General features: G+C 45.9%; 1 protein-coding gene across 7 annotated transcripts in view; it reads left to right on the forward strand.

Annotated features, from left to right (window-relative positions):
• RASSF4 (Ras association domain family member 4) overlaps positions 1–13,593 on the forward strand; it is a 28,938-nt gene extending 15,345 nt beyond the window's left edge. For 4 of the 7 annotated variants that reach the window (XM_045283691.1, XM_045283692.1, XM_004716250.2 and 1 more), the window contains exons 4-11: positions 1,342–1,484; positions 3,507–3,601; positions 3,936–4,093; positions 8,551–8,652; positions 8,931–8,982; positions 9,635–9,756; positions 10,795–10,892; positions 12,003–13,593. In XM_045283691.1, the coding sequence (XP_045139626.1) occupies positions 1,342–1,484; positions 3,507–3,601; positions 3,936–4,093; positions 8,551–8,652; positions 8,931–8,982; positions 9,635–9,756; positions 10,795–10,892; positions 12,003–12,063 (831 nt within the window). In that variant the 3' untranslated portion in view covers positions 12,064–13,593. Of the gene's footprint in view, positions 1–1,341; positions 1,485–3,506; positions 3,602–3,935; positions 4,094–8,550; positions 8,653–8,930; positions 8,983–9,634; positions 9,757–10,794; positions 10,893–11,756; positions 11,892–12,002 lie in introns of those variants that run through there. The other 3 variants (XM_045283696.1, XM_045283693.1, XM_045283695.1) reach the window with 3 other exon arrangements.
• The last annotated feature ends 13,467 nt before the right edge of the window (positions 13,594–27,060 follow it).

The raw sequence follows: 27,060 nt of genomic DNA on the forward strand, positions 1-27,060 counted from the left end.
CCGTGTCAGAGGCTGTGCCAGGTGACAAATGGAACTCATGATGGGGGACAGTTAGTGTCCTGCACAGGCCTCCTCTAAGGTTTCCAGGATTGTAAGCAGGAGAGCCATAGAGATTAGAAGCTGAGACCACATTGCTACCAGTCAGGGACAGTTAAGCAGCCTGTGGGCCCAAGAAGAAAGCTGGTGAGGGGCTAATCCTCCTAACACATCTCCCCTACACACACATTGGGACCCTCTTCTGAGACTGCCCAATGAGCTCCTGAGCCCATAACGACCTGGCAGACAGGTTGTGGTGTATGGGTCATCTAAAGTGTGCTCTTCCACACTTGAACTGGAATATGGCCTCCTGGGTCTATCTTCCTCTTGAAATCAAGAAAAGCCATGGACGTAAGACTTCATTATTGCTATTTTTTTCCAAACCAACAATCTCACTACCATCAAGTCGATTCTAACTCATAGTGACCCTATGGGACCGAGTAGAACTACTCCAATTTGTGTTTCAGAAACTGTAAACCCTTATGGGAGCAGAAAGCCTCAACTTTCCCCAAGGAGCAACTAAGGTGTTTGAACCACCACCCTTGTAGTTAGCAACCCAATATATAACACACTACCTGACCAGACCACCTACTATATATAATAATAGAGTCCAGTCCAATGGACTAGAGTCAGCGGAAACCTGGATTTAGATCAAGGATCCACCACCTATTAACCTTTGGTGAAATACTGTCTTCTAAGTCTGGTTTCTCATCTATAAAACAGGGCACTAAAGATCTGCTCTGTAGACTTGTTAGAAACTACTCTGCAAACTATACGTAAACTACCAGGAGCACACTCTAGCCACTGTTGCTCTCACTGCTATCAGTGGCTTTATTGGCCCCTAACTCACAGTCACGATGCTTCCATCCTAGACTTAGACTTGCTTTCCATGATTGAAAAAAAAAAACACCAAAAAACTTACTGCCATCAAGTTGATGCCAACTCATAAAGACCCTACTGGGCAGAGTTGAACTGCCCCTGTAGATTTCCAAGACCGTAACTCTTCACAGGAGGATAAAACCCTGCTTTTCTCCTGCTGAACCGGACTCTTCTTGTGGGCCTACAAAGTTTGAAATGCCCCTAACCTAAGTTCTCTCCATCCTCACTTCCCTGCCTCAGTTGTTTTCATGGTTAAATGGTTAGATGCCCATGAGGTCAACCTGAACCTGGAGGTTGGGGATCTGAATGTCCAGGGCATCCTGTGGAGTGAGGGACTTACCCTTCAGGGAGCCTAAGGGAGGGTGGGTTATGACCACTGAGGGCTGTTGTTAGAGGAAAGAGGTTGACCTTGTGTGTGCCCCACAGGAAGAAGGGACTCTGATCCTCGAGGGGCTCCTCAACATCTCTTGGGGGCTGAAGCGGCCCATCCGGCTCCAGATTCAGGATGACAGGGACCGACTGCATTCGTCCCCCACTGTATGGATGGCTGGGCAGCCCAGTTGTGACCAGTGAGTGCTGTGCTTGGACAGGTGGGATCATGGACACCCAGTGATATGTATTCCAGTTGAGTCCATGGTTTGCGGTGTGTTCATCTCAACATCATTTCCCCATCCACACTGTATCAGTTCATTTCCCCATCCACACTGTATCAGCATGTGCCCTCCCCCAGAACCATCTTCCCAGATTACAGTCAGGCCTCCTCACTCCTTCTCAGAGCATTCTGGGTTCCCATCATCTCTAGTGATATCTCCCCAAAATGCAGCGCACCACCTTGTCTGCAATGAGAGGACTGTATGACAGCAGCCTCAACGTCCTCTGTAAGCCTAAGGTTTCTTGGCACCTCCTTTAAAACACATACATTTAGCCTCCTGGCATCCTGTCATGTTTTATCGTAATATCAGAAGAATGTTCTTATCAAGATGAAATCACTTTCTACCTACATTTTTTTAGTGGACTTTTATCCTTTCTCCCACCCCACCCCACCCTCAAAATCTGTTACCTCCAGAGTTCTTGCCTGCTTCAGGATGCAATAAATTCTTTTCAGAGGTAATAATTCAAATTATCCCCCTTTCAACAACTCTAAATGTGGTGCTCTGACAGGATTGAGCCCCTAGGGGCCCAGCATGACATTGCTTATGCCACTTCCCCATGTGGTAGTCATTCATGGTAAATCTGAAGACATATGAACTTAGAGCATCGTCGTTCAGATTGCTTAGAAAGGTTTCAAGTGGAACCCTTGTACGATCCCCGTGTACTGTCACATCAGCCTCATGGAAGGTCCTGAGCAGCAGCTCCAGGTGTTGTCCTGTGTGGTCCACAGGAACCGTAGCATGGCTTAGCTCCTTCTAGTTCTTTCTCCCCAACTTAGGTGCACACTTCCCTAAGCCTTCCTGAACTGTAGCCCATGATACTCTTTCCTTTTACTGTAAGACAGAGGTGACCCAATATAGGATCTAACCTGATCAGTGGCTTAGAGGTTACTCCTCTGTTACATGGGCTTCTCTATAAAAGCAAAGCCAGTGACATATATATAGATATATGTATATATGTGCATATATACATATGTATATGCACACATCTATATGCCAGTTGTATGATACAGAGGAGGCCTAAGGGCTGCACACCAGTGAGCTTAGAACTCCAGGCATAGCTCACATCTCTAAGTGTGTATATATACATAGTGTGTTTATACATATATTATAAAGAATTTTATATCAAGAAAATGGCTCACACAGTTGTAGAACAGGTAAAGTTCCATGTAGTTCAAGTCCATGGGTCAGATGCTAAACTGGAGGCTTTCCTGACTCGTGTAGCTGCTGATCAGGAAGCAGGGAGATGAACCAGGAAGCAAGTCAGTCTTCCGGTTGCCGAGTCAAATAAATCCAAGGTCAGCAAGCAATATGGCAGCCAGCTGATAGCCCCAAGGGCCAGCAGGCAGGTCTAGGGGTCAGATGCAAGATCAGACCAGCAAGAAGCTAGAGACGCCATCCCACAAGGAGTAGACCAAACCTCCAAAGAAACATCTTCTTGATTGTAGTAGGGCGTTAACCTGAGATAGAAGGCTGCATTCCTCACTAGTCTCCTTGCAAATGTTTTGAAGTTCACAACAGATTCCATCATGGAGTTGTTTACAGTGTGTTAAATTGTGTTAAATCACGGAGGAGATCTCAGCTACCAAACTCTAAGAATCCCCACCCAGCCAAGTAGACACTCACTTAAGTGGTTGTTGCTCAGAGTCCCTGCCTAACACTCCTCCAGAAATGTGCAGTGCATTGCCGATGTCCATGTGTACATTGACCGATCCCAGCGCAGGCCCCTCAGATCTGCTGGGTCTAATTCACCCTCCTTCCTTCGGATACATGGGGAAGTCTTTGCTTCCCTTTAATATTTATATTGGTTCCTCAGCATGAAATTTCATCTTCAGCCTTACCTGCCCTCCCTGGGTCTAGCACATGCCTGGCTCTTTCTTTTGCCTGAGGTATTTTTTTTCTGCCAGCAAGAAATCTGAGCATGTACTTTTCTCTTTTCAGAAAGGAGCCCTCTTCTCAGGACAATAACAGGGGCCCTGCCAAAGATCCAGGAAGTGAGCCTTTCCAGAGAGCAGAGGACTCTAGGCATAGCTCAGGTAAACTTCCCAAGACTGTCTCAGCTGAGGTGAGAGGGTCTATCTGAAGAACAGCTTTAATGAACAGCAAAGAGTGACTCATTTGTCTTCATTAGCTATCATCCTTAAGTACCTGCTCAAATGAATGGTTTTTATACATTCCCACAATAGGGCAACAGGGATGCCCGCAACCTACTCCCGATGCCTTGAGGCAGAGGCCCCGAGTAGCTGTCACAGGTTCACGTCCTAGCTGTCACCTTTCCAGACCCCAAAGGCAGCAGGCCTGCGATTGGCAGTAACGGTGGAGTCATCATTGTGACCAGTGTCTTTACTCTGTCCTCCATTTTCACTGCAGCGCCCCTAAAAGAGGATGCAGATGTCCCACAGCGACTTCGGACCAGGAGTGATGCCAGTTGTATGATTCAGAGGAGACCTAAGCGCCACACACCCAGTGAGGCCCAGAGGGTCCGGCAACACCGCTTCTCCATCAATGGACATTTTTACAACCACAAGGTGATGCTCCGGCCTGGCTTTTCCTCCAGGCTGTCAACTTGCCCTGTGAGCGAGTCATTTATGCTTACCTCATAGGGGATCAGTGCCCAGAACAGGTACAACTGTTCCACCCTACTGTGGACCTGCTATCATTCAGTTTGGCCTTATGATGATAAAGCCAGTGGTGATTCTTTACTATGTAAGAGACTCAGGTTCAATTCCCAGCCAAAATCCTTATGCACAGCCACCAACTGTCTGTCAGTGGAGGCTCGCATTTTCCTATGTTTCAGAAGAGATTTCAATGATGTTTCCAGACTCAGTGAGTTTGGAAAGAAAGGCCTGGAGACCTACTTTAAAAACAACAAGAATGATGGCTAGCAAAGAAACTTCAATCAAAACTAAGGATTTCAACAGTTCAATTTTGTTGTGGATGGGTCATCAGGAGACAAGGATCAACTCAGTGGCAGCAAACAGCACCAGCATTCATTCCTAACTGCTAACCTCATGTGATCTTGTGTGCTAGTGAGGGAACAAGGTCAGGAGCATGGATATCTTACCCAAGTAATACCAAAATACCACTCTAGCTCATGACCTCAAGCTTGTATTTTTCCCTCCACACTCATCATCAAAGTGTTTTCAAAAGTCATGTGGATTCCCGGCAAATTAACAGACAATGACTGAAGCAGGAATTGACACTCACTTCATTTTTACTTGGCCAGATTCCCCATGAGGATTTCCTCGGGATTTCCTCAGGATTTGGCTCGGGATCCCCTATGATGGCTGAGATATGCCTCCCTATGGTCAAAGAACCTAGAGTGCCTCCAACTCCCAGCACTGTGCCTTTATCAGGGGAGGCATTGAACTGGCTTGCGGGAAATCTACCTTCCCCAGAGCATATCATCCTGTAAGCAAGCCTAATTGTAAGAAAGAAGTACATTGTTATTATAAAAGGGCTATGAGGACAGGTGAAGCCGAGCCAGGTGTCCTGTTCCCACTCCATCTTACCACTCCAAGAAACAAAAGTAGAGGTTCCTAGTTTTCACAACTGCCCTGCCTGGTGGCAGATGACTCACAGAAGGGAGGGGCATGGAAATGGAGAGGTCTTGGGCCCTCTGCCTGAGCTGATTGCCTAGGTGAGACCTGCCAGGATGTTCTGGTCTGTGGGATAAAGTGCCCTGCTGCCACCATAGGACGTTCCCCCTCTCCCTGGCAGAGTAGTAGTAAGTGTTAAGGAAGATTGATTATTTTGGCCAGAATCCAGAAAATTACAGGACTATTAGAAAGTATAGTTTCCCAAAAGAATGAGGAAGAATCGAGGGTTTAAGGTAAGCAGAGATGAAGACTGGTTTAAATTATCCTCAGGTCTCAAGGTAAAAGCAGTTACCATGGGTCAGCTCCCACTCAGGGCAACCTCATGTGTGTCAACACAGAACTGTGCTCCAGTATGGTTTTCATGACTTTCCTTTTTTAAAAATCATTTTACTGGGGGCTCTGACAGCTCTTATCACCATCCATACATACAACCATTGTGTCAAGCACATTTGTACATTTGTTGCCATCATCATTCTCAAAACATTTCTTTCTACTTTAACCCTTGGTATCAGCTCCTCATTCCCCTTCCCCCACCTTCTCTCCCTCATGAAGCTTTGATAATTTATAATTTTCCCCCCATGCCTTACACTGACCACTGTCTCCCTTCACCCACTTTTCTGTTGTCCATCCCCCATAGGAAGGGGTTATATGTAAATCATTGTGATCGGTTCCCCCTCTCTCCCCCACCTTCTCCTGACCCTCCTGGTATCTCTATTCTCATTATTGGTCCTGAGGGGTTTATCTGTCCTGGATTCCCTGTGTTTCCAGCTCTCATCTGTAGCAGTGTCCATGCTCGGGTGTGGTCAGATTTGTAAGGTAGAATTGAGGTCATGCTAGTCAGGGGGAGGAAGCATTAAAGAACTAGAGGAAAGTTGTATGTTTCATCGGTGCTACCCCATCTGCAGACAATTGGACCTCCCCTTACAGAAGGGTCACAAAGAAGAGATGAGCCTGAGTTTCCTTTTGAAAGGAGATTCCCAAAACTTTCTTCCAAGGTTCCTCTCAGTGGGCTTGAACTGTCAGCCTTCAAAGTAGCACTGTCCAAGGACTTCCACAAATGCAATATTGCAAAGTCTGTGAAGGGTTAGCTAAGTGTCAATTATTAGGGTTTGAATAAATGTTGATAATGCAATTTTCACAAGTTATCAACAAAATTTTAAAGAACATTTGCATAGGTTTAGGTAAATTCTACACTCCTTAAAGAGTAGTTTTTGCTCCTTAAGTGGTTACTTTTTCAAAGCACCTCTCTTTACCACTAAGAGTAGCTCTGCGTGGGAACACTTATTTCAGTAATGGCAAATGTTACAGATTCACCAAGGTGTCTGGAGCAAACACATGCTCAATCCCATCATAGCGCCTTACTTAAATTTGAACCACCCTATGAAAGAGCTGCTGTCAGTCAACCTCAACCCTTGGCCTGAGACCTGGAAGCCAGACACGGCAACTTCTCCCTCTAAGGATAGCTTTATCTGCGAAGCATAATCCTTCTAGGACATGAACTAATACAGTAAGTAATTCGGAGAGTTAATTTATATCTCCAAGGTGAGTCAGAGACTCTCAGAAAGAAATCATATATGGAATTTCTCTGTTACCTGGCTTTACATTCACACAGAATTCATGTCCTTAGAAAATCAGTGAAAAGTAACTTGAATTATACATGAAAAAAAAACCAAACATTTTTTAAAAAATTAAAATTCCTAGAATTTGCTTCATGAGGTAGTTGCCAGTCTTTTCTTTTTCTTTTTGTCCCCCACCTCCACCCCCGGGATTTTATTTGTTTGTTTCTTAACCTGGGCACTATTCAATCATTTTCTAAAATTATTTTTAAAATGTTTAAATTTCTGGACTGGGTAAAAGTCTGTACTTGTTCTTACTGCTTTGTATCAGCCTATTGGACTCAGCGTGTTCTCATGGAGAAAAACCATAGTTATAAGAAGTGGGAGTTCAGTCAGGAAACTTTTGTTCAGACTTGAAACAATACTTAGTGCAGAAGGAACACTAACAACCCCTCTTCTCTTTGGAACAGCCTGACTCCTCTATTTCTGTTTAATTCTTGGGGTCCACAAATCTAATTCTGATTGGTTCTGTACAGTGCAAACTCTCGAAACTCAGACCAAGGAGTGCAGCGGATGCACAAGCCAGGGGTTGGCAAGCAGCAGATGTAGCGCCATGAGAGGGAACACTGCCTCCCGGCTGGTCAGCTGAGGTGGGCTGCCGAGGCCTTGCAGTGGGCGATCCTGAGCCACCAGATGGAGCATGAGCAGGCAGGTTAGGACCAGAAAGCTAGATGGTTCCAGGGCAGGGTGAAGCCAGAGGAAACTCTGGTGAAGGTGCTAGCAGCCCTGAGGAATAAACTGGACCTCTGACCTGAGTATAAACTGGAACCCTGAGGTATAAACTGGACCTCTGACCTGAGTATAGGAAGCAAAAGACTAACCCAACTAAAGAGTTGGTTCCCTCTGAAGTTTTCCTCAGGATTGCTGGCTCTTGCACACTCTAACCACAAATTTTTATCTGGTAAAGCACATGACTGATTAGAGGTCTGAGGGCTGAAACAATCTCAACCTATTCTCAAATTTTAAATAGGTAAAAATCAGGCTTACTTTTGTCAAGGTTGGAGGGAGGGAGCAGGAGAATGCAGCTGCCTGGTGGGCTACTTTTGGTAGCAGGGTGGACACTGCAGAATGAACCTCGTGCTGCTTTAAGGCCCAGATGTTTATGAGACCCCATGTTAATTGACTTGGCTCACGAATTTTGTAACAATTCACCTGCCGAATCAACTAACTGTGAAAATGAATGGCACTGGATCATTGGATTCAAAACCAGCTGTCACACAATCCACCCAGGGGATTCAACCCATTAGGTCAAGTGGATCTTTTTCATTCCTCTATTGCTCTCTTCCCTCTGTGGGGGTAGTCAGTTCTGCCAAACCCTGTGGGGGTAGTCAGTTCTGGTATGGTTGGGAAAGTTCATGAAGAAGATGGTTGGCTGTCCCTATCCCAACTACCTCTCAGGGCCCATGGGTGGGACCTTCCACACCCTCTGCCTAGTGTTAAAACCCCCAGGTAGCAGTGCTCAAGGAACCTTTGGGCTGATGGAGGTTCCAGAAAGCTGTCTCTAAGTATTTAGGCATTTTTCCAAGCTGTTGAAAGATGTGAAGTCGTGCTGCTTCTGCGAGCACCTCTAGATCTGGGAATAGCTTGCACACGGATCTGTCTGATTGGATGGGCACAACAATTCCCAGAACTTGGGGATAGGCCCGCCTGCTGTCAGGGTCTGCTCAGCACAGTCTGGCCAGACAGTGGGTCCAGAGCTTGCATGATGTCAACCCAGGTGCCCTCTGGACTTCTACTGAACTGCCCCTACCCCACATCCACCCCCAACAGACTTCCGTGTTTACCCCTGCCTTCGGCTCCATGACCAACGTGAGGGTCAACAGCACCATGACAACCTTGCAAGTGCTCACCCTGTTGCTCAACAAGTTCAGAGTAAGTCTGCCCGTGGAGTGAGCCTGTCCTGGTTACTAGTGGTTTGTCATTTTCTGTGGTAGGGGGACAGGAAGGTCAGGGAGGGAATGCGGGTGAAGGCTAGGAAAGTTCCTTGTGGTGCCGAGATCTAGAAATGTTTCCTCACTGAGAGGGCACCTTTGAGATTTTAATCTGAGGGGCCACCTCTGGGCCCTTGGGGGGGCTCATAGCGATATTGGGGTATAGTATGGAAAGAAGTCTCTCTGCTCTGTGGTCTGAGTCTGTTGATGCTCATGCAGGTGGAAAATGGCCCTGGGGAATTTGCGCTCTACATCGTTCATGAGTCTGGGGGTAAGTATCTGCTGTATGTTGGGGTCATAAGCCAGAATGTCTTTGTCTAGTCTGTTTCTCCCTGCCACCCCACCACCACCCCCTCACACACAAACACCGTTTCCCTTGGAGGCTCTGTGCTGAGTGGAGTGGGGGCATAGAAGAGCCAGTTCTCCTGATCCTGTGAGTGCTATTCCTCCACTAAGAATCTTTCTCCCCATCCCAAACCCAGGAACATCTGAACATGTTCTTTAGGATCACAACAAAATGTTATGGGAAGGCACCTATAAGGTCTTCAAGTCTAATGAATTATTCTCAGCTCAGTAGACTCAATTAAAAGTGATGGAGTATAGGTCATGATCTGAGAAGTGAGGTTAAAGGACCTGCTTAGGATCTGCTGGGCTGGGACCTGCCTGTGCCTGTGATGCACTTATACATGTAGCACGGCCTAGGAACCCTCTCTCATGGGCAGGCCTAGTCTTCCCCTTCCAAATCCTGTCTTTATTCCCCCAGTGCTCCTTTTTCTCAGAGCTGGGCCTGGGCTGATGGACAAGTATCTCAGGTCAGCAACATCAGCGAGGGCTGGAGAAAACGCAAGCTTTATGTTCCTGTAATGCATTCACGAGTGATCGTTCTGAAGTCTTGTGAATTTTGCAAATCTTCCCTTTTTCAGAGCGGACAAAACTAAAAGACTGTGAGTACCCTCTCATTTCCAGAATTCTGCACGGGCCATGTGAGAAGATCGCCAAGCTCTTCCTCATGGAGACAGACTTGGGAGAGGAAGTTCCCCATGATGTGAGTCAGGGTTGAGGACTCAGGGTCTTCTTCCTGAAGGACATGTTTGCTAGCAGCATTGGACAGTTCTAGAGGGCTATGAGGTTGACAACTGCCAGGGCCCCATAGTTTTACTGACTGCCCCAGTCCCAGCACATTGATAACCTAAGTCCTTATGCTTCTAACCACCCACGCTTTATTATCCAACTGAAGGGGAAAAGACCCTGGGTCCTAAAATCTAGGTTCAGGGCCCCATGGCCCAATCCTTTCACCTCAGGCAAGCCAGCCCTTCACTGGAGGGTGCTGGGTTTTTTCCTGTGTTCATACTCACACAGGGCCTCCTTAACTAGGCTTAACTCGGCGGGGTAAGAACTGTCTGTGTCAGGTAATAAACACATTTCTGGAATCCTCTGCTTAGAAAAGATCTTCAGTATTGGACGCCAGGAATCTATTCTGTGGACCAGGGGTCCTCAAACTGTGGCCTGCCGAGGACATTTATCCAGCCCGCCTGGTGTTTTTGCCCTGTTTTTTTTGTTTGTTTGTTTGTTTTGTTTTGTTTTTTTACTTCAAAATAAGATAAGTGCAGTGTGCATAGGAAATTGTTCATAGTTTTTTTTTAAACTATAGTCCGGCCCTCCAATGGGTCTGAGGGACAGTGAACTGGCCCTGTTTAAAAAGTTTGAGGACCCCTGCTGTAGACCAAGGGTTCTGGTGGCCTTGCATCTATCAAGCCACTCTTAGGACAGGGGAGATATCATTCCATTATAAACAATGGAATCCCACCTAACCCATCCCCAATGGTCTGCGTGACTATTTTACTATCAAATCTTTTTCTTAGTATTCACTTAATATCTCCCCCGAGGGCTAAGAGTTGCCTTTCAGATGAGAACAGGTCTCCATCCTAGCATGTATTAGGGTAGCCATGGGGAGGGAAGAGAGTGGCCATTTTCCCTAAATACAGGCATGTGCTGTACTGGCCTTCAGGGGAGCCATAAGGAAAAGAAAATTCATTGTTAGCTTTTAATTTAAAGCATATTAAAATGTTCTTGGATTTTCTAGGTTGCTCAGTACATTAAATTTGAAATGCCGGTGCTGGACAGTTTTGTTGAGAAATTAAAAGAAGAGGAGGAAAGAGAAATAATCAAACTAACCATGAAGTAAGCGGCACATTAAAAGTTAATCATTGCTCAGGGAGGGCCCAGGGCCAAGACTGGGAAATTTCCCTACCGACACCTGGCTTCCTGCTCAACACGGACTTGGGGAACAGCCTTGGGACACCTGTGGGTGGGTAGCGGGTCAGTGGGTCCCATGTGGGAGTCTTCTGGAGCCAAAGGTTGGAGAAGTGGCTGCTGGGAGAGCTGGCTGCCAAAGGGCTTCCTTAATACAGACTTGAGCTAATCTGGGACTGCCTGTACCTGTGGGAAGTATGAGCCAACCCAAAACAGTGACATTTTAGCTCACCAGATGACTTCTTCAGGTGCAAGGACCAGTGGAATGAAGGCTAGCAGATAGAACCTGGTGCGTCCTGGGGAAGCTGCATCAGGGAATCAGGGACAACTGTGAGGTTAAATAGATTTGAGCTTCCTGATGATACATTTTCCCCTCTGATTACAAATGGAAGCGTGGAGAGCTTTCAGCCAGCGCTTGAGTCAGAATCCATCTGAGGAGAGAGAGGACAGAAGTGTTCACCACTTGGGCTTGGGATGAAGGCCTGGATCCGATTCTAGCTTTTGACTGAATGACCCTCGGAAAGCTACATTCCCCTTCTCCCTGGGCCTTCATGTGTGTGATGAAGCTAGACTCAGCGGAGATCCCATTCAGAAGAAACAGGTCTACTGCATAGTCAGAAATTCCATTGTAGATTTGGAGCCAAAAGAGGCCTAAGGAATCATCTGAGTCATCTTTTGAATGTACTATGGGGAAACTGAGTCTCAAGATGAGGAAGGATGCTGTACAAGCTGTTTCACAGCCAGCTTGAGAGTAGTGCCCTAATTCCTGCTCTCCTGCTCCATCTGCTCTAGGAAGCGTTTATGCATGTAGAGTTTGCAAATGGAAACAGCAAAATTCTACTTTGAAGCTCACAATGAAGTCCAGATCCATGTCTGATGGCTCATAAAATGGAGCACGGGCTGGCTAGTCTTCTCTTTGCCTAAGGAGGGGTGGTACCCATAATCAAATGGTAAGGAAAGGTGGGTTTCTTGGAGCTAGGCACCTGCACCACCCAACCTCCCCAAGTCAGCAGGTCATTTTGGTTGTGTCTCTACCAGGTTTCAAGCCTTGCGTATGACAATACTACAGCGTCTGGAGCAACTGGTGGAGGCCAAGTAGATGACCAGCTTCTGCCTGTCCCACAGTCCCCAAACAACTGCTACAATGTGTCCCTGTGTTGGGCCCTGTGTTGGGTACCGACAAGGGTCACTGATTGACAGCCCTGCCTGAGGAACTCAGTGCCTATTCCTCCCCATCGGCATAAAACTGATGTCCTGAATCCTTCACCTCTGACTCTCAGCTCCCACATGAATATGCACAGGACCAGGCCAGTCCTGAGGAGGCAGGAACTGGTCAGGTGATAGCTGTGTACAACACTGGCCAGACAGAGTAGACCCCTAAAGCTGTGACTTTAGATGGCCATTGCCAGTCCTGTTTACCCCATAGCTCTCATTAGGAGAGCAGTATCTGGCTGAGTCTTTGGGATGTGCTTCCTCCTCTCTAGTGTCTGGCCCAGAGCCTGTGAAGGGTCACCGCTTCTGACCCCATCACTTATCCTATCAACCATGGACTCCCTGCTTGCATCATCAGGTCAAACTTCTACTCAGGAATTCTGTATAGAAAGGCAGAAGGAACCCAGGCAAGGACATGGCCCTGCTTCCAGCCAACACTTACCCATAACATCTCTGGCCTCCTAGTCTCAGATGTTAGGAACCCCACCCAACTCAGCACCCCAGACAGAGTCCAGACAAGGTAGACCACAGAGATTCAGCTTATCTATAGATAGCACAGCACTGGATTTGGTTTTCCCAGTTAGACCTGGGGAAATTTTTATAGGGAACAAGATGCCTGTCTGTTTGATCCTGTTGAGTAGGTGGTCAACATGGCATTGAGAAGAAGCTAACTTCATGTGAACAAGCACCATCTGGATTGTGCCAACAGAAGCCCTGCATGGGTTGTGGCCCTTACCTTCCACAGGTTTGCTTTTCCTGTACTGGGATGCACATCAGGAAATTCTTGCTGTTTTCCCTCAAAGGGACATGGTCTGTTTGGGGAGAAAGGACTTTGGATTCATTCCCTGGGGCCAGATAATGAACAGTTTATGTTTGTTTGCTGATGAAGAATTTCTGGAATGAGATGACTTTGCATAACTATGAAACAGTTTACATGACTCAACTGAAGTAATTCTCCAAAATAAGGGAAAACTGAAGACTCAAATGTGTGCCTTGGTGGTATCTGTGGGTGGTGGGTGCAGAGGGAAAGACCATGCAGAGCTCCTAAGATAGGAGTGCTTCTGTGTCTACTGTGCATAAAAAAGCACGGTCTTGAGACAGCTGTGTAGTGAGGATCCCAAGATGACCTTCACACCAGGGCCACCCTGCCCTTCTCCCATCCCTATCTCTGTCTAGCTCTTTTAAAGCAGCTACATCATCAGAGAGACACACAGCATGACAACATGGGAAGCTGTGGTAAGGCGTCTGTTGTCTGTGCACTCCCTACTTGAGCAAGATTTCCTCGGTGCTCAGTAAAATCAGACTGTTAATTGCTGTGGATCACAATGTTCGTTTCTTGTTCATAGGACTGTGGGAAACAGTGATTTCTCCCAAGTCATATCCCCCAAATATGTTAGACTTAGGACATTGCTTGCAGCTAATGATAAATGATTGTCTTGTTACCTCCCTGAATGCAGTCAGTTGCCAGACTACTGTCTGGGCCTACCATAGGTAGGGCCCACTCCCTGCTGTTAAGGCCAATGGGTTACTTCTCCCTAAAGGCTTTTGGCCATTAGTCTTGTCCCTGTGGGTGGGTTTACACCCTACTGATAATGGTTTCTATAGTGAGCCAGCTCAGTGACATCCAAATCTAGGATCCGCCCTTCTTGTCACTTGTATAACCCTAATCCCTCCTCTTCCTATTGTGTGTATATCCCTAGATTGTCCCTCTGTCATTGCTGCAACCCCTTCCTGTGATGAATGTTTTTACCTGTAATTAGGGCATATAGGTATATAGGCCTGGGTTAGCAATAAAGTTTCCTTCCCTTTGGCCTCTCATGGGCTCCCTCTCCTCTCTGGTCCTCTCTCCCCTGTTCCCTTTCTCCTTGTCCTCCTTCCCCTCCCCCTCTCCACGTGGACCACCAAGTGGGGCTGAGGTGAGCATGCTACCATGAAATGTGTCTGACTCCATTATTTCGATCACTCTTCTATCTCTCATGCTCTCTGTGACTTTATTATTATATATATATATCTCAGCCGTACAATTGCACCTATCAAACCCGTGATTAATTGTGGGGGGCTGGCCTTTCCCCCATAGGACCACAATAGGTTATAGGCCAACTTGACAGCAACACCACCACCATATTGAATGAAGACATTAGGAATGGGTTTTCTTATTCTATTTGTATCTCCACCCTGACCTCTTACTCTAGTCTTTCAGGCCACTGAGGTATACTTAGCTGTGTTTGGCCCAAGCGCCAAAGCTGAACAGTAGCCCAGTACTCTCACAGTCTGTGCAACTCTTCCATTGCGTATAAGAGAAGGTGCTCTGGGAGGCAGAATAGGAATCATTGTTGGGGGTGGAAGGTGTCTTGAAAATCAGCTACCAAAAAAACAAAACTCACTGATATCAAGCCAATACCAACTCATAGCAACATTATAGGACATGGTAGGACTGCCCCAATCAGCTCCAGATCACTCCAATTCGCAGATGTTTTATCAGATGAACTATAGCAATATTCTAGGCAAGGACTCTCAGGTTAGATGAGCAAAGGCTAAGTGAGTGTGGGAAATAAAACAGGAGCCCCCTCAGGTAGTTTTACTCCATTTCTGATAGGAAACCTTGGATCTAGACAAGTGTTTACCCATTTGCTCAGCATGAATGGAGTAATGCTCTTTTGCCAGCTCCTGTGCTTAGGCTCAGAGAGACAGTGTTCAGGAAGCGCTTCATGGGAGGAGGTGATGGCAAACATTGGGGAGAATCAAGGAGTCAACTGAGCAGGAACCAGGAAAGCTAGAAAGGACCAAAGCTGAGCTGGAATCCACAAAGAAGGGCATATGGCATTCTAAGCCAAGGAGAGACACCTGCTAACCAAAGGCTTGGACTGCATGGCCCTCCTCACAGGAACCCCTCTGAATGCAGTAGCATTATTATTAATATATATTATTAATAATGCAGTAGCATTAGTATTGATGACCATTTTATGTGTCACCTTTTATCTCAAAACTACCAAATACTATCCCTAAGAAATATCACTAGGAAGGTGTACAGTAAAGAAGAAAATACCCTCTTCCATATTCAGAGGTCAACAGATCTTTCTGTAAATGGTTTTCTGAGGTATTCTTAAAAGCTGCTGTTTACACCTTGATTTACAGTTTTTGTGATGGGCTAAAAAATGAGCCCTGAGGTTACACATTGGGTTGCTAACCACAAGGTCAGCCATTCAAAACCACCAGTTCCTCTGCAAGAGAAAGATGAGGATTTCTACTACTGTAAAGATCTCCAGCCTCAGAAAGCCACAGGGCCAGTTCTACTTTGTCTTATAGCGTCGCTGCATCAGGATTGATTCCACAGCAGTGAGTTTGGTTTAGTGTTTTAGTTATGGTCTCTATAATAGTTTCCAGCTGGTGTTTGAAGGAGTTCCATTTTCTTTTCTTGATAGTGCTTAAGGTATTTTTATAGGATTCCTGGTTCATTCACTAGAGGCTCAGGTAATACGGCAAAGCAGTGTCCTTGGGTGGTGCAAATGGTTAAGTGGTGGGCTACAAACTGAAAGGTCAGAAATTTTAATCCACCTAGAGGTGCTTTCAAAGAGAGGCCTGGCCATCTTCTTCCAAAATCAGTCACTGAAAACCCTGTGAGCAGGGTTCTACTCTGACACACATGGAGTTATTATGAATCAGAATCAACTGCACGACAGGCAGTTACAAAACATGACTATGCTCCCAGGGCAAGCATGGGAAACTAGAAAAAGAACTTTTAAAAAAAAGGAATGGTAAAGTCAACCTGATTGTAAAAGAAAGACTGGGCTTGTGGGGGTTAAGGAGTAGGATGGGCAAAAAGCAGAGTTATTTGCCCAGAGCAAGTTACCAAGAGAGATCAAAACAAGCTGTTTTTCCTAAAGCATATTTCACATGCTACCTGCTTTAAATGTTTACCAGAAAATAGTTGAAGGCTATTTAAATGGGTTAAAGGTCACTGGCCAAACAAAGCTGTGTGTTCACCTGGGGGCACATCTGTTCCCCTAGTCCCATGGACACCGTCCAGAAGCATTCCCAGTCAGAAGTTTGGTTTGTGGGAGTCCAGCACAGTGCCCCCCTGTGTGTAGGGCAGGAATGTCCAGAAGCTGCAAGGGGGTGGTAAGCAGGGACGGATATCCTTAAGAGGCACAGTGGAAGGAAGAGTAAGTAGCCTGTCCCTGCCTCTTGATTCCTCAGCTGTGGCCAGGCAGGATTTCACCAGAGCCAAGCGGTTTCAAGTACCAGAATTGCCAGGCGCATGTGCTGTTTGAAGCCCAGGAACTGCAAGTATCTGGGAGAGTACCAGTTGTTTACATCCCCAACGTGTTCAGGAAAGGATCTCTGCTCCCTCCCAGCCAGGCTTTTGACAGAGGTGTTTTCAACAATCTGGGGATGGGAATTCACAGAGAACCCAAAGGAAACAAGCCCAGCCCTTCAGAGACCGTGTTTCTGTGTCTGTCTCTGCCTGTCTGTCTGTCTGTGCACAGGGGTAGGACCAGGGGAAAAAGCCACAGTAAAAAAAGCTGTCTTACGAGGATGCAATATTGAGCCCTTCAAATACTATGGATGCAGCGCATGCTGGTTCCTGCTGACTAAAATATACCAGAAAGTCCTAACTACTATGGCTGCACTGGGCCCCAATTCCCTAGAAAGATGCACGTTCAGGAACTGATAATGGCATAGCCCACCTTTCTTTCCCTGTGAGACTCTTCCATTTCCTTCCCCCTCGTTCATCTTTAAGTATGTGTAACCATTTCCAATAATTTAAGTTCCTTAAAAATAACCTAGTATCACATCAAATGTTAAAGAGCCTAGGCATTGAAACCAGACGAGATGGCTTTCACATCTGGTTGTGTGACCCTGGGCAATTTACTTGGCTCCATTTTTTAAATCTGTAACAAGGTATAATAGCAGTTCCCATCTCGTAAGTTTGCTGGAAGGTATACTAGTCATCTTAGGTGCAAGAACACCCAACAACAATCTCAATGACTACAATAGTATTTCTTTCACTTTCAAGTTATTTATTAGTGACAGTAGGTAACTGTGGGTTGGCTTATGCAGTTCTGATCCACATGTCTTCTCATGCTGAATCCTAAGCTGAAGGAGCTGCCCCCTACTTGGGACATGTTGATCTCAAGGCAGAAAAAAAAAAAAGAATGTGGTATCCTTATGTATTCTTATGTTCTTGCACATGCCATTGGCCAAAGCAAGCAAGTCCAATGGCAAACTCCACCTCAGTGGTATGGGGATAAACGTGACCAGGAGAACCTCAAATCACAAGGCAGTGAGCAGGAATGTATAAAAAGTCTCTTCTCATTCAGGAATACTCAATAAGATATGACAAGTGCCTAGCATAGGAAGCACTCAATAAGTGTTGACTACTATTTTAGTCATAAATTAAGAGCCTAAAACTCTGCCTACTGCCCATGTTCTCCTCCTTAGAGATTCATGGCTCAGTCTCTCTCCAACCTTACCTCTTACTCTATTCACTCTTGGCCACTACACCCCTTTATTTTCTCAAACTTTCTCTCTCCCCCTTTCATCTGTCTTTCTCCAGCATATGCTCTACCTTCCCCACTTACATGTCTAAGCCCTCTATGACTGGCTGCCACAATTGTTTGTAGGCACCACAAAATGAGGCAATCCACCCCCATTTGGGACAAGCCAAAAAAAAAAATAGTTTGAACTAATGGCTACCTTACTGATAGAATAATTTGGCGATAATTTTATTTTATTATTTTAATGGACATAGAACAGAGTTCTAGTAAGGAATTTTTTGCTCTTGATTTTTTCCCAAACCACTTCTGCCATTTCTTACAACTGCCTCCCCTCCACCTTCTCCAAACAAGATCATCACCAAGTTGTAACAATGGTTTAATAATAAAAGTAGTCACCATGTTTTATATTTCTTATGTGTTATGCACTGTGCCAGGTACTCCATTGTCTCATTTCACCTTTAGAACAATCTCTTGTCATTTAAGTAATGAACTTTACAGTCCTTGTCCAGACCACACTTAATGTCATGCTTTGCTGTCTGCTTCTTGCAGCTCTGGAGCCAGAATCTTTGACCTAATCTAGTCTCTGTCAACAACTGTTCTACTTTAGGCAATTCTCAATTTTTTAAGTCTCATTTCATTGACCTGAAAGACTGAATCATCCCTGGCACCCCAATGTGGAACTTTAAGGAAAGAACTCCGTCAATAGGAGAACCAAATCCGCATCAATGGCTTTGCAACCCCACCAAAGACAGGTGACAATTGGGGGATTATTTTAAAGTGAGAATTCAGTTGGGGGGATTAAGAAATATATAACAGGATCATGGGCCATAGTAAGAATAATTCTGAGTCTGGAAGTTATTGTATTATGCTCACCCATATGGTAAAGCAACAGGATATAGCAATAACAAAAAGAAAAATGAAAGAATTTCTACAAGTAGTGTAAAAAGTACAATCTATGGTTCCCTGAGGAAGGAACCTTAGATCTAGGGACCTGTGAAAAGGTCGCTACACATTTAAGAAAAGCTAACAGAAAAGGAGAGAAGATCCATATGGAGACCTGGTCTCTATGGGCACAAGTTAAGATGATTTTAGAACCTATGCAGTTAGAGAAAGAAGAAAAGAAACAGAATAATCAGTGCGGAAAGGAAAAGAAAGATGATCAGTTCAGTCAAAAGTCTTGTATAAACTAACCAAAATTTAAAAAACAGACCAAAACCTCTCTGAACAAATAGGAAGTATTAGAAAAAACTAAAAGAGCCAGTTTCCACCCAAATCAAAACCTCCTGGCCAAGCCTCTGGGACCCCAGGCCCCACCTGGGAACCCAGAGGGGAGAAGTCCTTAGAAGAGGATTATCAGAAAGATAAGAGACAGGCTACAGAAAAAGACCCCCCCAAAAAGCACCTTTACTTTCTAGAGAAGGGAATTTCAGAACAAGGGGATCTGGAGACCAGACTGGCTTTCCTTGTCTTAGTGGTTAAGAGACCACCAGATGTTAACAACCCACAAGGATATGAGGAACATCATTATAATGCTTTCCCTTCCAAGATGTGTTAGATAGATCTCTCTTGGGATAGACAAACTTCGGTCCTTGGCTCCACACGAGAAAGAATTCACACCAAAGCCTAGTTTGTGATCCAAGAAGTTTCAGGTTTACATAGGCACCCACAGGGCCCCTTAACCCGTGCAGCCTCCCTAAAAGTTGCCCAGAAAGTCACGAGATAGGCTCTGGGCTCTTGCCTTTTCAATTACTCTGCAGGGAAGCGTGGTGGATGACCCTGGTCAACCCCATTGGCTGAATTGAATTTACCTGGCCTAGGTGGGCCAATCCAGGTGCAGTACCCACCCAGGTGTACCTCCTCTTCCTGAGCCTCTGAGCATGTGCAGTGTACCACTCCTTTATGGACCAGTAGCTCGGACCTCTGAGCACGTGTAATGGACGCCCCAGTCCCTAAGCTAAACTACCTAACATTTCCCCCTGAAGAGATATGGACTCAAATCTTTGGGGTACTGGGCGACGACATCTCTAGCTACTTCCTGCTGGCAAAAGGGGCAAAGTGGGGTTTTGGGTCCACACCCTTCCTACTCTGTTGGAAGGGGTTGTCCATTCAGGACCCAGGATGGATAAGGTTGAGGAGGTCCAGGAGATGGTGGTCCTGGAGCTGACACACTTGGTTCAGAGGCCTTGGTAACCTGAAAACGGGGAAAAACAAACAAATGGACAAACAGGTGAAAAGTTTAAGTGAGACAAGGATAAGATTGTGAGGTGGCAGTGCACCTGAAGTTAGGTTAGTGTCACAGGAAATAAATAAAATATCTTAGGATTATCAGGCATGAGTTTTTGTTCACTATAAACATAGGAATGGGGGTAAAAGCATTCATAATTTCTCCTATGACGGTCCAGGGATTTGGCACTAATGGGTGCAGTAGGACCACTGCTTCATTTATTATTCTAAGGTCTTGGGCCAGCCGATAAGACCCATCTTTCTTTTTAACTGGTAATATGGGGGTGATTACAGGGGGAGTTAACAGGGACCAAAAGTCCATGTTGGAGGAACTTACTAATAAGGGGTTGTAATCCTTTGGTGGCTTCAGGCTTCAAAGGATGCTGTCGCTGAAGGGGAAACTGGGTAGGATCTTTTAGGAAAATCTTTACAGGGGTAGCATACTTAGCTTTGCCGGGGACTCTTGTGTCCCAAAATTCAGGAGTTATGGCTTGTTCTCATGGTTCCTGTGGAGGAATCTGTGGCTCCTCCACTGTGAGGAATATTTGGAAAGCTGTAGAGGGACGAGGATGAGGCCCGATGACTATGCAGGTGTGTAGCTTGGACAGTATATCTCGGCCTAGGAGAGGAGCTGGACATTCAGGGACTACTAGGAAGCTATGAGAGAAATAGAAGTTATCCCATAGGCATCTGAGGGGGTTCAGTAAAATGTTTAACTACATGTTTTCCTGACACTCCCAGGATGAAGCCAGGAGTGGGGGGAGGGAGATAAGGACAGAATAGGTGGCCCCAGTATCTAAAAGGAAATTTACTGACCAGCCACATCGGTGCTCACCCTAAGCTCCAGACCAGTAACAGCTATCTCTTGCTGCTGGACTTGTTCCGGTTAGGGCAGTTCCTAGCCCAATGACCTGGTCGTCGGCAAATGTAGCACTTGGTACCTGGTTCAAAGGTCTGAGAAACCTGGGAGGCATCGGACGTGTGTCAGTTATTAAGTGCAGCCAATACCGGGGCATGCCGGAGGTCCTTCCTTCTCTCCTTCTCTGGGCTCGAGCCTCCCCTTCCTGCTCCCTATTGTAAAAGGCCGTATTAGCACAAGCAACCATCTCCTCTACGGTAGCTCCTTTAGGTTTTGGCACTAGTTTTTGGAGCTTCTTGTGAATGTCTGGTGCAGCCTGTGTGAGAAACTTGTCCCTGATTAAGACTTGCCCCTCATAGGATTCTATATCTATAGCAGTATGAATCTTCAGGGCCTCCTTTAGCCGCTCTAAAAGCTTACAGGGGACTCGTAGGTCCCTGGTGAATTGCTGTCACTTAGGCATAATTAATGGCCTTTTGCCTACCCGACTTCAGCCCATTTGTGAAGCACACCAGGAAATGTTCCCATGCCCACTTGTCCTGAGGCTCACGATGATTCCAAGCAGGGTCTGTTAAAGGTACAGCAGTTTCCCCTGTAGGGTACTTTTCATTCATCACATGTAACTCGTCTGCAAACTTCCTAGCACCTTTGAGCACTCGTTCTTTCTCAAAGTCTGTCATAGTCTGTCCCAGTATGACCATTACATCCTTCCAGGTTAAATCATAGGCTAGGGTGAGGTGCTGGAAGTGTTCTATGTACCGTTTGAGTTTGTTAGAGTAACTGCCCAAGTCATTTTCAATTTGCTTGAGTTCAATTATAGTAAAAGGCTTGTGAACTGCCTGGGGACCAAATTCCCCTGCTGCCTCTACTATGGGTAGAATGTTCAAGGCTGTTTCAGGGCTGGGTGAATAGTTGCCCCTAAGTCCAGGGTCCCTTAGGGGGTCCTGGGTGCACTGGGAACGAAGGTCTCTACTGCTCCTCAAAAGGAAAAATGCTCTAACGTATGGGAGCTCCGCCTACTTTTACATCATTTCACAAAAATCAGGATTGGAAGGGCAAGTGTACCATTGGCTGGCCATGATTCTCCTTTCTCTAAAAGATACTGTGGCCAAATAGAGTTGCAAAGTATAATCAGCTTTTGTTTGTCCAGTCCCTGTGTATCAAATCTATCCCAATTGGACAGGATACATCCAAGGGGGCAATTCCTAGGTATCGAGGTGGTAAGTCCCATCTAGAAAGCACACAAGGAGGCTATTGAGAGCTTAATGCCTCAAGGTCAATAACCGCAGCTTCAGCACGCACCCCAGGTGCCGTGAATCTGAGGCCTCAGGCAGGTGCCCCCGCCCTAGGGAAAGGGTTAAAGACCAGTCGCTGCAGCCGACGTTAGGTCCGACCATTTTTTAGACCACAAGCTAGGAGGCCCACTGCTTGGTGTGGCCCCATGGCCTTTAAAGACGCTTGCTGCCAGGAGCAGACTCTCAAATCTCTGAAGGGAAGGGATGTCTATCCGGCAGCTCGGGGGACATTTAGGGAAATTGGAATTTCTGGCTGGAACTGTATTAAGGAACTGTATTAAGAGCTATCCCCCAAAGTGCCAGAAGTAGCATCACTGAGAGTTGAAAGTTAACAGTCACTTGGGCTTGGCTTCCAAATGCCTTTGGCCTGGGCCTGGGCAATGGAAAGCCAGCCAGTAGCAAGGAACAAACCCACACTGGTAGAACACTAAAGCAGCTTGTTTGAAAGACCAGGAAAAGCCAAAGGGAATGGAGAGAAAAAGGGAAACATTCGGCTCCCAGGACTAGGCAGGGCTAACTCCCGGCCTAAGCAACCAGCTACCTCGGCCAGGGTCATGTGCTCTGTTGCCCCGCAGCCAAAATTGGTGGATACCCAGTGGTGCCATGCTGCCAGGGAACAGAGAGTCATGTGGCTTGGAAAATGGCGGCCACAGCTTGTGGCTTATCTGAAAGCCAGCATGGGGCCAGCCACCAGAGCCAGAGTCCTGCAGAAACCAGCAGGGTTTACGTGGGCACACCCAGCCATCTAGCTGGCCGGAGCACAAAGCAGACCACTGAGACTCAAAAAGGTTTCAGGAATCAAAATCCTCCTACCCTGTAGGCAACAGCGTCCCAGCCCCCTCCCAGAAATCCAGACTGGGGAAGGCAGGCACAGAAAGGCAGACATAAAATCCCATACACCAGTAAGAAAAGGTGAAAAGATGGACATGAAAGGATGGGGCTGCAGTAATGCATTACGAGTAGCCCATGAGTCGGTTCGGCGACCTACCCACCTCCACAGTGTTTTGCAGCAGGAGTTCAGTCTGGCTTCATTTTTAGCTATGCGCCATCTCCCGAGGGTGGTGAGGTGAAAAAAGTCCAGAAGGTGCCCGAAACCCGTAAGCCCAGGATGGGAGGGCCCGCTCCTTGAGCCAGCTTACCTTATATATCTGAGTTACATGGCACCACTAATGTTAGATCTCTCTGGGGATAGATACATCTTGGTCCTTGGCTCCGCACAAGAAAGAATTCACGCTGAAGGCTGGTTTGTGATCCAAGAAGAAGTTTCAGGTTCACACAGGCACCCACAGGGACCTTTACCCCATGCAGGCTCCCTAGAAACTGCTTGGAAAGTCACACGGTCTGCCCCGGGATCCTACCTTTTCAATTATTCCACAGGAAAGTGTGGTGGACAATCCTGGTCAACCCCATTGGCTGAATTGAATTTACTTGGCCTAGGTGGGCCAATCCAGGTGCAGCGCCCACCCAGGTGTACCTCCCCTTTCTGGCCGGAAACCTGAGCCTCTGAGCATGTGCAGTGTACCACTCCTTCATGGCCAATAGCTCGGACCTCTGAGCATGTGTAATGGACGCTGCAGTCCCTAAACTAAACTACCTAACAGATGTTAAAATGGATAAAAGAAGTAGTTAAAAACAGTCGAGTAGACTCCCACTTTGTATTTGGCATGATCAGATCCATGACAGAGGCTGAATGTATCCTGCATGAGGATTGGAAATTGTCAACAAAAGCTTGCCATTCTCCATCGAATTCCTTACAACAGAGAACTTGGTGGAGCGAAGGAGTTCGCAGAAATATAGAAAAGGGCACACCATCACGAGGTGCTGAAGGGATCAGTTATCAGGCATCAAAGAACAAAAAAATCATATCATTGTATGCACACCTTCATGATACGAATGCTGAAGACAAATCGGTGCATAAGCAAATGTGGCGAAGAAAGCTGATGGTGCTCGGCTATCAAAAGATATAGCGTCAGGGGCCTTAAAGGCTTGAAGGTAAACAAGCGGCCAACTAGCTCAGAAGCAACAAAGCCCATGTGGAAGAAGCACACCAGCCTGTGCGATCACGAGGTGTGAAGGGATCAGGTATCAGGCATCATCAGAACAAAAAAATCTTATCATAGTGAATAAGGGGGGCAGTGCGGAGTGGAGACCCAAAGCCCATTTATAGGCCACTGGACATCCCCTTACAGAAGGGTCTCGGGGAGAAGACAAGCCAGTCAGGGTGCAATGTAGCAACAATGAAACATACAACTTTCCTCTAGTTCCTAAATGCTTCCTCCTCCCCCACTATCATGATCACAATTCTACATTACAAATCTGGCTAGACTAGAGGATGTACACTGGTACAGATAGGAACTGGAAATGCAGGGAATCCAGGGCAGATGATCCCTTTAGGACCAGTGGTATGAGTGGCGATACTGGGAGGGTAGAAGGAGGGTGGGTTGGAAAGGGGGAATGGATTACAAGGATCTACATGTGACCTCCTCCCTGGGGGACAGACAACAGAAAATTGGGTGAAGGGAGATGTCGGACAAGGCACGATATGACAAAATAATTTATAAATTATCAAGGGTTCATGAGGGAACGGGGAGCAGGAAGGGAGGGGAAAAATGAGGAGCTGATGCCGAGGGCTTAGGTGGAGAGCAAATGTTTTGAGAATGATGAGGGCAATGAATGTACAAATGCACTTTACACAATTGATGTATATATGGATTGTAATAAGAGTTGTATGAACCCCTAATAAAATGATTAAAAAAATAAAAGAAAAGACAAGGGCACACCTATAGGGGTGATTCAGTTATTAGGGAAAGGAGATTTTATTACCGTTGAAGCCCAATTGCAAATTACTGGGCAAGGACTTTTACAGATATGTCATATTTACTTGTGAGCTTGGGAACAGATAGTGCCTTCTGGGAAAAGCAGCCCATGGCAATACAGCAGCGTAATGATGAGCCCTATGTAGAATTTGTGTCTCATCTCCAAGAAGATGTCCGTAAAAGTGTGAAAAGTAAAGAAGCAGCGGAAATTTTGCTGCAAACTTTAGTTGATTATGGCGCCAGCCATGAATGTAAAGCTTTGATCTGTCTGTACAGGGAGCAGGGCACAATATTAGACATATTAAGCTTTGCACAGAAATGGGGTCTGAAACATAGAAGGCAGACCTTCTGACTGGTGCTACAGCAAATTATGCTAAACCAAAGGGAAAATGTTTTAACTGCAAGAAGGCCGGCATTTCCAGAGAGAATGTCAACACCGCTCATTGAGCTCAACAACTGGGAATGGCAGAACCTGGACCTGACCCGCCCCCCACCCCTTGTATAAAGGGTTATCACTCCGTGAGCCAGTGTCCTTCGCAGTGAAAGGGTTCCGTTAGTGTATGCTGCCCAGCAGGGAAACAAGGAGCAGGGCGAGCTTCGAGTCCATCCAATGGAGCCCAGAAAGCACAGTTCCAGTCCAACTGGAGGCACAATCTTATCAATAGGCCTTATCACTCAGTCCCTCCACCAGAAGGAACAAGGCAGTAGATCTAACCAGTCAAGAAGTTCAGCCGATCCCAGGGAATCCCCAGCAACTGTTAAGACGTGTGTCCAGGGACCCCTACCAGAGGGAACAGTGGGTCTAATGTTAGAAAAAGCTAACATAAATCTTCAAGGTGGTCAAATTGTTATTAGAGTTATTGATCAAAATAATGAAGTTGGCCAGGAAAAATATGGCAAAGTGAAAAAGCCCTACAACGTATACAGCCTAAAGAGCAGTATGGTTTAATTAAGCTTGTAGTCACATTTAAACCTATAAATTTATGGGATAGAGCTTGGTTAGGTAAATTAATTCCAAAAAAGCAAAAACAAAACAAAACAAAAAAAACCATACTAAAAAGACCCTCAATCCTTGGATTTATCCTGTGTGTCATGAAGGCTGAACAATGCCATTTGATTTCAGCTTTTTATGGACTGACTCGACAGGTATCCGGTTCGGTCACTTCTCTGAGAGCAGAGCTTCTGAATTTGCATAATGATGTTAACTGTCTAAGTGATTCAACTGGTTTTACATCAAACAGACTGTCGACAATTACTGAGAGCATTTTAAAATCTCAAGTACTAAAACAGAAGGGGAAGACGAAATGGAAGTCTAATCGAAATACTATACGTGACAAATTATTAATCCCCAATTTTTTCCCTCTAACAAAAATTTTTAAATATTTATAGCAAAATTTCCACTCCCTAAAGAGAGAACTGACCTTAAAAAGATTTGGTGGAAAGACAAATATGTTTGGGATCTCGGTTTGCTAACAGCCAAACAGGGCTATTTGTTTATGTTTTCGCAGGGTAAGGAGAGAGGGTAGATGGACCTCTACAGCAAGTGCAGCCAAGGAAAAGAAGAAACTTCAGAGTTCCCTCAACAATAATTCTGTCCCCAGGTTCTAACAGCCCAAAGGGAGGGGCTGTTAGTTTATGTCTTTTCAGGTGAAAGAGAACAAAAATGAAGCTCTCTTCGGCAGGTGTGACCAGAGAAGAAGGACAGAACAACCCAGGGCATGGCATGGGGACAGAGGGGACCCAGAGAACTCGCCTCCTGTAGCAGACATTATTATACATCAAGAAGATATCATGGATTCGTGGGAAGAGCAACTGTTGCCTTCTAAGACTTATCATGGTTTCTGCCACTGCTACTGTCACCAGAAAGGCTCTCTAGGGCAAAACTGAACATTTTATTCAAACTCTCACCTGCTCTGGGCCATTCAGACAAAGTGGATGATGAACTGGAAACGAAGATGGCTGAGCTACCACAGACAATTTTCAGAGTATGGACTTGAAGCAGCAATTGATGCTGAAATACTGGCAGCTGTGAGAAAGCAGTCAGCAATTTAAACTCTTGCCATGGGCGCTGTTTTCTTTAGATATGCCTCTGAGCAGGAGAATCATTACTAAAGAGACACAGGGCTGCTACAAATTTATTCTGTACACCTTATTTATAAAATGATTATGATAATTCCCATCTAGCAGGATGTG

Source organism: Echinops telfairi, unplaced genomic scaffold, assembly GCF_000313985.2.
Source record: "Echinops telfairi isolate 266 unplaced genomic scaffold, ASM31398v2 ScPeMD7_7465;HRSCAF=8503, whole genome shotgun sequence".
Classification (NCBI taxonomy): Eukaryota; Metazoa; Chordata; class Mammalia; order Afrosoricida; family Tenrecidae; genus Echinops; species Echinops telfairi.